This window comes from Tachyglossus aculeatus, chromosome 1, assembly GCF_015852505.1.
Source record: "Tachyglossus aculeatus isolate mTacAcu1 chromosome 1, mTacAcu1.pri, whole genome shotgun sequence".
Taxonomy (NCBI): Eukaryota; Metazoa; Chordata; class Mammalia; order Monotremata; family Tachyglossidae; genus Tachyglossus; species Tachyglossus aculeatus.
In genome coordinates this window covers 31,219,447-31,230,687 of record NC_052066.1, presented here as the reverse complement: position 1 = coordinate 31,230,687, position 11,241 = coordinate 31,219,447, and the positions used below count along the sequence as shown (strand labels likewise).

General features: G+C 52.4%; 1 protein-coding gene across 1 annotated transcript; it reads right to left on the bottom strand.

The window, feature by feature from the left end:
• Positions 1-2,173: 2,173 nt before the first annotated feature.
• ACTRT3 (actin related protein T3) lies at positions 2,174-10,112 on the bottom strand. The gene is made up of 2 exons (XM_038747562.1): positions 8,439-10,112; positions 2,174-3,188 (listed from the first exon to the last, which is right to left on the bottom strand). Exons 1-2 carry the CDS (start codon positions 8,633-8,635, stop codon positions 2,279-2,281), a joined length of 1,107 nt encoding a protein of 368 aa, XP_038603490.1. The 5' UTR covers positions 8,636-10,112; the 3' UTR covers positions 2,174-2,278.
• Positions 10,113-11,241: the final 1,129 nt, after the last annotated feature.

Sequence of the window (11,241 nt, the reverse complement as noted above, 5' to 3'; positions counted from 1 at the left end):
ATAATGATGGCATTTATTAAGCGCTCACTATGTGCAAAGCACTGTTCTAAGCACTTGGGAATAATAATAATAATGATGGCATTTATTAAGCGCTCACTCTGTGCAAAGCACTTTTCTAAGCGCTGGGGAGGTTACAAGGTGATCAGGTTGACCCACATCGGGCTCCCAGTCTTAGTCCTCATTCTACAGGTGAGGCAACTGAGGCCCAGAGAAGTGAAGTGACTTGCCCCAAGTCACACAGCTGGCAAGCGGTGGAGCCGGGATTTGAACCCATGACCTCTGACCCCAAAGCCCGGGCTCTTTCCACTGAGCCGCGCAACATGGAGAGACGGTCCCTACCCAACAGCGGGCTCACAGTCTAGGAGGGGGAGACAGACAACAAAACAAAACATGTTAACGAAATCAAATAAATAGAATAAATATGCACAAGTAAAATAGAGTAATAAATACGTACAATTCATTCATTCATACATTCGTTCAATCGTATTTACTGAGCGCTTACTGTGTGCAGAGCACTGTACTAAGCGCTTGGGAAGTACAAGTCGGCAACATAGAGAGACGGTCCCTATCCAACAGCGGGCTCACAGTCAACACATTGGCTGTTGAGAGGAGTCGAGGATAACGCCGAGGTTACGGGCTTGTGAGAAAGGAAGGGTGGTGGTGCCGTTTACAGTGATGGGAAAGTCAAGGGGAGGACAGGATTTGGGAGGGAAGACGAGGAATTCTGTTTTGGACGTGCTAAGCTTGAAGTGACGGGAGGACATCCAAGTAGAGATGTCTTGAAGGCAGGAGGAAATGTGAGACTGCAGAGAGGGAGAGAGATCGGGGAGGAGATGTAGATTTGGGTATCATCCGCGTAGAGGTGGGAGTCGAAGCCACGGGAGCGGATGAGTTCTCCAAGGGACTGGGTGTAGATGGAGAATAGAAGGGGATCCAGAACCGAACCTGAGGAACCCCCGTGGTTAGGAGGTGAAACAGTCTGTGAAGGAACCTGAGAATGAACCACCAGAGAGATAAGAGGGGAACCAGGACAGTGTCGGCGAAACCAAGGTGGGATAACGTTTCTAGGAGAAGGGGGTGGTCGACAGTGTCGAAGGCGACCGAAAGGTCGAGGAGGATTAGGAATCTCTCCCCACTCCAGCCCCGCAGCACCGGCATATCCATAGACTTTGCCCTTCCCCTACCTGAAAGTGATTTTAAAGTCAGCCTCTCTCACTAGATTGCAGATCTCTTGAGGGCAACAATCTTGTTTAACCTCTGTATAGTATTGCACTCACACAAGAGCTTAATACTGTGTTTTGAACACCGTAAGTGGTCAATAAATACCGTTGATTCACTGAACTCATCTTCCTACCCAAATCCTCTCCTCCCCTAGACTTTCCCATCACTTTGGACATCACCACTCTCCCTGTCTCATAAGCCTATAATAATAGTAATGTTATTTGTTAAGCACTTATTACGTGCCAGATATTGTACTAAGCGCTGGGGTGGATACCAACAAATCGGGCTGGACACAGCCCCTGTCTCAAATCATCATCATCATCGATCGTATTTATTGAGCGCTTACTATGCGCAGAGCACTGTACTAAGCGCTTGGGAAGTACAAATTGGCAACATATAGAGACAGTCCCTCCCCAACAGTGGGCTCACAGACTAAAAGGAGCTCATAGTCTCAGTCGCCGTTTTACAGATGAGATAACTGAGGCCTAGAGACGTGAAGTGACTTGCCGATGGTCACACAGCGGACAAGTGGGGGAGCCGGGATTAGAATCCATGACCTTCTGATTCCCAAGCCCATGCTCTATGCACGATGCCACGCTGCTTCCCCTATTAGAGTTAACGCTATCTTTGACCTACGTATTTTGTACTTCCCAAGCGCTTAGTACAGTGCTCTGCACATAGCAAGCGCTCAATAAATACGATTGATGATGATGATGATTCATTAACTACATTTTGTTGATTCTACCTATCCCTTCTCCTCAGACTGTCAGCCCCATGTGACCAATCTGAACATCCTCAGAATCCACCCCTTCCTCTCCATCCAAATTGCTACCACACTGCTCCAAACGCTTTTTCTATCCCACCTCGACTACCGCATTTCTGGACAGAGGGCATCCATTTTTTCCCAATTTAAAAAAAAAACACATAAATCGATGCAACCCGAGCAGGGGTCTTCCACGTCTGAAGCGTCGTGTTTACTAGGCAGGTCAAATGAAATCCTTTCGAGACCCGCGCATCCCAAATCGAGTTTTCCAACCGTTTTATTCGGTCAGCAACTTCAGAAGCACCTTTGGTGCACCACGTTGGGTCCGACGTCCTTGTATTCCGAAGCGGTGATCCAGGTGTCCTGGAAGGCGGAGAGGGAAGCCAGGATGGACCCCCCCATCCACGCCGAGAGTCCCCTACGCGGAGGCGCTGAAACCCGCACCGCGGTGTTGGCCGGCACGAGCCGCCCGATTCCCTTCGACAGGCGCTGGTCCAGCCCGGGAAAGAGGCTCGATCCCCCGGCGAGGATCACGTTGGAGAACAATGGGCTCCTCAGCTCCGTGTCACACTTCATGACGCTGTCGAAGCACTGCACGTCGATGCCGGGGGCCTCCACCCCCACGTCGGAGGGCGAGAAGAGGCTCTCGGGGCAGCGGAACAGCTGGTCCGCGATCTCGATGACCTTGCCGTCGGGCAGCCTGTACGCGCGCGTTGCCTTCTTGGCTGCCTCTCGGTCCAAGCTCAGGGCCACGTAGCAGCCGGTCTCCTTGATGTTCCTGACGATCCTTCTCTCCTCTGTTTTGAGCAGGAGGATCCCGCTCTCCGTCAGCAGCCTCGTGAGGTGATCGGTGAGGTCCCGCCCGGCCAGCTCCAGCCGAAGGACGGCGTGAGGCAGGCAGTGGCACTCGAGGACGGGGACGCAGGCGGTGACCCCGTCGCCGCAGTCCAGCACGCAGCCCGTGGTGCGGCCTGAGGCGTAGAGGGCCAGCGCGGCCTGGACGGAGACGTAAAAGGCGGGAACCCCGAACGTCTCGAAGAACAGCTCCGTCATCCGCTGCCGGTTGGCCAGAGGATTGAGGGCCGTCTCGGTGAGCAGGACCGGCCTTCCGCTGGCCTCCACCTTCAGATTTTTCTCGTAGATGTTCCTCCATATGGCCTCCATTTCCTCCCAGGAGGTGATGATGCCTCTTTCCACCGGGTAACTGAAAGGTTGGCGAGAGACTAGTGAGCGTGACTTTGTTTTAAAGCCCACCCACCCAACCCCTATCTCTGAATCTTGCCCGCTAACCACATAAATGATAATGATAATGGCATATATTAAGCGCTTACTATGTGCACTGGGGAGTTTACAAAGTGATCAGGTTGTACCACGCGGGGGGCTCACAGTCTTAATCCCCATTTTCCCCGTAGATGTTCCTCCATATGGCCTCCATTTCCTCCCAGGAGGTGATGATGCCTCTTTCCACCGGGTAACTGAAAGGTTGGCGAGAGACTAATGAGCGTGCCTTTGTTTTAATGCCCACCCACCCAACCCCTATCTCTGAATCTTGCCCGCTAGCCACATAAATAATAATAATAATAATGATGGCATTTATTAAGCGCTTACTATGTGCACTGGGGAGTTTACAAAGTGATCAGGTTGTCCCACGGGGGGGGCTCACAGTCTTAATCCCCATTTTCCCCGTAGATGTTCCTCCATATGGCCTCCATTTCCTCCCGGGAGGTGATGATGCCTCTTTCCACCGGGTAACTGAAAGGTTGGCGAGAGGCTAATGAGCGTGCCTTTGTTCTAAAGCTCACCCACCCAATCCCTATCTCTGAATCTTGCCCGCTAGCCACATAAATAATAATAATAATGGCATTTATTAAGCGCTTACTATGTGCACTGGGGAGTTTACAAAGTGATCAGGTTGTCCCACGGGGGGGGCTCACAGTCTTAATCCCCATTTTCCCCGTAGATGTTCCTCCATATGGCCTCCATTTCCTCCCAGGAGGTGATGATGCCTCTTTCCACCGGGTAACTGAAAGGTTGGCGAGAGACTAATGAGCGTGCCTTTGTTTTAATGCCCACCCACCCAACCCCTATCTCTGAATCTTGCCCGCTAGCCACATAAATAATAATAATAATAATGATGGCATTTATTAAGCGCTTACTATGTGCACTGGGGAGTTTACAAAGTGATCAGGTTGTCCCACGGGGGGGCTCACAGTCTTAATCCCCATTTTCCCCGTAGATGTTCCTCCATATGGCCTCCATTTCCTCCCAGGAGGTGATGATGCCTCTTTCCACCGGGTAACTGAAAGGTTGGCGAGAGACTAGTGAGCGTGACTTTGTTTTAATGCCCACCCACCCAACCCCTATCTCTGAATCTTGCCCGCTAGCCACATAAATAATAATAATAATGGCATTTATTAAGCGCTTACTATGTGCACTGGGGAGTTTACAAAGTGATCAGGTTGTCCCACGGGGGGGGCTCACAGTCTTAATCCCCATTTTCCCCGTAGATGTTCCTCCATATGGCCTCCATTTCCTCCCAGGAGGTGATGATGCCTCTTTCCACCGGGTAACTGAAAGGTTGGCGAGAGACCAGTGAGCGTGCCTTTGTTTTAAAGCCCACCCACCCGATCCCTACCTCTGAATCTTGCCCGCTAGCCACATAAATAATAATAATAATGGCATTTATTAAGCGCTTACTATGTGCACTGTTCTAAGCGCTGGGGAGTTTACAAAGTGATCAGGTTGTCCCACGGGGGGGCTCACAGTCTTAATCCCCATTTTCCAGATGAGGGAACTGAGGCTCAGAGAAGTTAAGTGACTTGCCCAGGGCCACACAGCAGACTTGGGGTGGAGCCGGGATTTGAACCAATGACCTCTGACTCCAAAGCCCGGGCTCTTTCCACTGAGCCACGCTGCTTCCCCAAGATCCCCCATCCAAGATCCCACCTCAAACAGCCCTCAAAATCCGGTGATACCGTCGCAGGGTCATTTTAGCAGCGGTCGTTGCCGAGGCTGAGTGATTTCGGGCTGCTTCACGCTGCTTAGAGAAGCAGCATGGCTTTTAGTGGAAAGAGCCCGGGTTTGGGAGTCAAAGGTCGTGGGTTCTAATCCCGGCTCCGCCACTGATCGGCTGTGTGACTCTGGGCAAGTCACTTCACTTCTCTGGGCCTCAGTTCCCTCATCTGTAAAATGGGGATGACGACTGTGAGTCCCAAATGGGACAACCTGATTACCTTGCATCTACCCCGGCGTTTAGAACAGTGCTTGGCATGTAGTAAGCACTTAACGAACACTATCATCATCATGGTGGATAGAGCCTGGGCGTAGGAGTCAGAAAGTCATAGGTTCTAATCCTGCCTCCGCCGCCTCCATCATCATCATCAATCGTATTTATTGAGCGCTTACTGTGTTCAGAGCACTGTACTAAGGGCTTGGGAAGTACAAGTTGGCAACATATAGAGACAGTCCCTACCCAACAGTGGGATCACAGTCTAAAAGGGGGAGACAGAGAACAAAACCAAACATACTAACAAAATAAAATAAATAGAATAGATATGTACAAGTTAAATAAATAGAGTGATAAATATGTACAAACATATATACATATATACAGGTGCTGTGGGGAAGGGAAGGAGGTAAGATGGGGGATGGAGGGGGGACGAGGGGAAGAGGAAGGAAGGGGCTCAGTCTGGGAAGGCCTCCTGGAGGAGGTGAGCTCTCAGTAGGGCCTCCTCTCTGCTGTGTGACCTTGGGCCCGTCACTTCACTTCACTGGGCCTCAGTTACCTCATCTGCAAAATGGGGATTGAGACCGTGAGCACCACGTGGGACAGGGATTGCGTCTAACCCAATTTGCTGGCATCCACCCCAGTGCTTAGTACAGTGACTGGCACACAGTAAGCACTTAACAAATACCACAATTATTATTATTATTTCAAAATCATTCCTCTCTTAATTTTGTCTCATCCTTCCTACCCTCCGTTTCCACCCGTTCATATCATTTAAAGATTATATTACAAATTATTTATTCTTAATAATGTCTGTCTCCCCCCCGAGACCGTATGTTCCCCTTTGCTCTTGTTTAGGTAATTCCCATCATTTAAAAAGTTTTCTTCCTTTTCTTCTCCTTTTTTTGGCAGCATGGCCTAGTAGAAAAAACACAAGAGTGGGAAGCCCTGGACTGGTCACCTCTCTATGCCCATTTATCCGTTCATAAAATAGACGCTCCTCCCCGGCTTCTTAGATGGTGTCCCTTTTGGGACAGGGATTGTGTCCAATCAAATTATCTTGTATCAAGAAGCATCTCAGCCTAATTAATGGAGAGAACACATGGCTGGGAGTCACAAGCCCTGGGTTTTGATCGTGACTCTGTTACTCGTCCGCTGTGTGAATTTAGACACAGTGGAAATTGTGCCTCGATTTCCTTACTTGTGAAATGGGGATTAAAAACCTGTTCTCCCTCCCACTTAGACCATGACTCCCATGTGGAACGGGGACTGTGTCAGATATAATAATAATAATAATAATGGTATTTCATTCATTGAATCGTATTTATTGAGCGCTTAATGTGTACAGAACACTGTACTAAGCACTTGGGAGAGTTAGAGGTCATGGGTTCAAATCCCGGCTCTGCCAATTGTCAGCTGTGTGACTTCGGGCGAGTCACTTCACTTCTCTGGGCCTCAGTTCCCTCAACTGTAAAATGGGGATTAAGACTGTGAGCCCTCCGTGGGACAACCTGATAACCCTGTAACCTCCCCAGCGCTTAGAACAGTGCTTTGCACATAGTAAGCGCTTAATAAATGCCATTATTATTATTATTAACAATAAACAGGCACATTCCCTGCCCAAAATGAGGTTTAAGGGGCTTAAGCATATAAGTGCTTACTATATAATAATTATAGTATTTGTTAAGCGCTTACTCTGTGCCAAGCACTGTCCTAAGCGCTGACTGTCACTCTGTATGCCACAGTATATCTAAGCACTGGGGTAGATGCAAGTTATTCAGGTCACACTCAGTCTTTGTCCAATAATCTAAGGAGGGAGAACAGGCATTGAAACCTTATTTTACAATTGAGGAAACTGAAGGACAGAGAAGTTGAGCGACTTGCTGAAGGTTACCCAGCAGAGAAGTGGCAGAGCTGAAATTAGATCCTAGATCATCCGATTTCTAGGCCTGTGCTCTTTCCATTAGGCCATGCTGCTTCTCCATCTTCTTGAGGGCACTGTATTGTGCTTTGTACATGATAAGCACTTAATAATTATAATGGCATTTGTTAAGCACTTACTACGAGCTAGACGCTGTATGAAGAGATGGGGTAAATACTAGCAAATCAAGTTGGGCACAGTCCCTCCCCTACACGGTGCTCAGTCTTAATCCCCATTTTAAAGATGAGGTAAATGAAGTATGAAGAAGTATGAAGTATGAAGACTTGCCCAAGGACATGCAGCAGACAAGTGGGGGAGGCAAGATTAGAACCCAGGTCCTCCTGACTCTCAGGCCTGTTCTCTACCACCTAGGCCATGCAGCCTCTCTAAAATATCATTTACGTACCACCATTATATTACTCCTGTGCTTGGCACCCAATAAGCACTTAATAAGCGCTTTAGTTTTTTATCCATCTCCCCCTAGTTGGCCCCTTTCCTTAGCGTCCCCGTTTCTCCACAACCATGCCCATGGCATAGCGGATAGAGTACATCCTGGGAGTCAGAAGATCATGGGTTCTAATCCTGCCTCTGCCACTACTATGTGACCTTGGGCAAGTCACTTCACTTGTCTGGGCCTCAGTTACCTCACCTGTAAAATGGGGATTGAGATTGTGAGCCCCACGTGAGACAGGGATTTGCTTGTATCCACCCCAGTCCTTAGTACAGCGCTTTGCACACAGTAAGCACTCAATCATCATCATCATCATCATCAATCGTATTTATTGAGCGCTTACTATGTGCAGAGCACTGTACTAAGCGCTTGGGAAGTACAAATTGGCAACATATAGAGACAGTCCCTACCCAACAGTGGGCTCACAGTCTAAAAGGGGGAGACAGAGAACAAAACCAAACATACTAACAAAATAAAATAGAATAGATATGTACAAATAAAATAAATAGAGTAATAAATATGTACAAACATATATACATTTATACAGGTGCTGTGGGGAAGGGAAGGAGGTAAGATGGGGGGATGGAGAGGGGGACGAGGGGGAGAGGAAGGAGGGGGCTGAGTGTGGGAAGGCCTCCTGGAGGAGGTGAGCTCTCAGCAGGGCCTTGAAGGGAGGAAGAGAGCGAGCTTGGCGGATGGGCAGAGGGAGGGCATACGACTGCATGAATGAATGAATACAGTGAGTGGCACATTAGTAAGCACTTAACAAATACCACCGTCATGCCCCTTTGGTCTTCCCTTCCCACCACGGCCTCCTCCCTCTGGCCCGGGCCGGACCGGGCTTGGACCAGGTCACCTGATGAAGAGGCTGCTCCGCCGGGCCTGTGCCTCCTCGCCCACATACAGGTCCCTCATAGTGTGTGCCCCCAACTGGCCCCTCCCCCAGCCGGCAATGTTGGCGTAGACGAAACGGGGGGCCCTGACCCCAGCCATGCCCGACTTGATGAATCCCGAACCGTTGTCGATCACCACGGCGGGCGGGAAGTACCCCATGCTGGGCAGTGGTCCCAGGGCCTCAGTCAGGCCTCGGTGGTCTAGGAACTTGGGTGACGCCTTGGGGGTCTCCAGGGTCTTGGAGATCTCTGAGCTTCAGTGGGGGGTCTCCGAGGTCTCAGAATCTCAATGGCGCCTTGGGAGAACCTGGAGTTTGGGTAGGATCTCGGTGGGGCCTTGGTCCCCAGAGCATCTGTAGGGCCTGAGGGGTCACCAGAGTCCCTGTAGGGGCTCAGGTGTCACCAGAGTCTCTGTAGCATCCAGGAGGTCACCAGGGTCTCAGGGGTCACCAGTGTCTCTGTAGCATCTCAGGGGGTCACCAGGGTCTCTGAAGGGCCTCAGGGGTCACCAGAGTCTCTGTAGCATCTCAGGGGGTCACCAGAGTCTCTGTAGGGGCTAAGGGGTCACCAGAGTCTCTGTAGGGGCTCAGGGGTCACCAGAGTCTCTGTAGGGCTTCTGGGGGTCACCAGAGTCTCAGTGGGGTCTCAGGGATCTCCAGAGTCTCAGAGGGGCCTCAGGGGTCACCAGAGTCTCTGTAGGGCCTCAGGAGTCACCAGTGACTCTGTAGGGCCTCAGGGGCCACCAGAGTCTCAATGGGGAGTCAGGGGGTCACCAGAGTCTCTGTAGGGCCTCAGGGGTCACCAGAGTCTCAGGGGGGCCTCAGGGGTCACCAGAGTCCCAGTGGGGCCTCAGGGGGTCACCAGAGTCTCTGTAGGGGCTCAGGGGTCACCAGAGTCCCTGTAGCATCTCAGGGGGTCACCAGAGTCTCTGTAGGGCCTCAGGGGTCACCAGTGACTCTGTCGGGCCTCAGGGGCCACCAGAGTCTCAATGGGGAGTCAGGGGGTCACCAGAGTCTCTGTAGGGCTTCAGGGGGTCATTAGAGTCTCAGTGGGGCCTCAGGGGTCACCAGAGTCTCTGTAGGGGCTCAGGGGTCACCAGAGTCTCAGCAGGGCCTCAGGCAGGGGTCACCAGAGTCTCTGTGGGGACTCAGGGGTCTCCAGAGTCTCTGTAGCATCTCAGGGGGTCACCAGAGTCTCTGTAGGGGCTCAGGGGTCACCAGGGTCTCTGTAAGGCTTCAGGGGGTCTTTAGAGCCTCAGTGGGGCCGCAGGGGTCACCAGAGTCTCTGTAGGGCCTCAGGGGTCACCAGTGACTCTGTAGGGCCTCAGGGGTCACCAGAACTGTAGGGCCTCAGGGGCCACCAGAGTCTTAGTGGGGAGTCAGGGGGTCACCAGAGTCTCTGTAGGGACTCAGGGGTCACCAAAATCTCTGTAGGGGCTCAGGGGTCACCACAGTCCCAGTGGGGCCTCAGGGGTCACCAGAGTCTCTGTAGGGGCTCAGGGGTCACCAGAGTCTCTGTAGCATCTCAGGGGGTCACCAGAGTCTCTGTAGGGCCTCAGGGGTCACCAGTGACTCTGTCGGGCCTCAGGGGCCACCAGAGTCTCAATGGGGAGTCAGGGGGTCACCAGAGTCTCTGTAGGGGCTCAGGGGTCACCAGGGTCTCTGTAAGGCTTCAGGGGGTCTTTAGAGCCTCAGTGGGGCCTCAGGGGTCACCAGAGTCTCTGTAGGGGCTCAGGGGTCACCAGAGTCTCTGTAGCATCTCAGGGGGTCACCAGAGTCTCTGTAGGGCCTCAGGGGTCACCAGTGACTCTGTCGGGCCTCAGGGGCCACCAGAGTCTCAATGGGGAGTCAGGGGGTCACCAGAGTCTCTGTAGGGGCTCAGGGGTCACCAGGGTCTCTGTAAGGCTTCAGGGGGTCTTTAGAGCCTCAGTGGGGCCTCAGGGGTCACCAGAGTCTCTGTAGGGGCTCAGGGGTCACCACAGTCCCAGTGGGGCCTCAGGGGTCACCAGAGTCTCTGTAGGGGCTCAGGGGTCACCAGAGTCTCTGTAGCATCTCAGGGGGTCACCAGAGTCTCTGTAGCATCTCAGGGGTCACCAGAGTCTCTGTAGGGCTTCAGGGGGTCATTAGAGTCTCAGTGGGGCCTCAGGGGTCACCAGAGTCTCTGTAGGGGCTCAGGGGTCACCAGAGTCCCAGTGGGGCTTCAGGGGTCACCAGAGTCTCTGTAGGGGCTTCAGGGGTCACCAGAGTCTCTGTAGCATCTCAGAGGGGTCACCAGAGTCTCAGCGGGGCCTCAGGCAGGGGTCACCAGAGTCTCTGTGGGGACTCAGGGGTCACCAGAGTCTCTGTAGAGACTCAGGGGGTCACCAGAGTCTCTCTGTAGGGGCTCAGGGGTCACCAGAGTCTCTGTAGGGGCTCAGGAGTCACCAGAGTCTCTGTAGGGGCTCGGGGGTCACCAGAGTCTCTAGCATCTCAGGGGGTCACCAGAGTCTCTGTAGGGGCTCAGGAGTCACCAGAGTCTCTGTAGCATCTGAGGGGGTCACCAGGGTCTCTGTAGGGGCTCAGAGGTCCCCAGAGTCTCTGTAGGGGCTCAGGGGTCCAGCCCCTGAAAAGGCCCTATAGCCCTGCCCTGCCCCCCAGGGCCTGAGGCGAGGCACAGTACGTCATGACGTAACAGGCCCAAAACGTCGTGACGCACAACGACGTCCCTTTGTATCGTGCCCGCCTTCCAAACGGCCTGACGGGGGCGCCGCCGCGGCTCCCCGTCTGC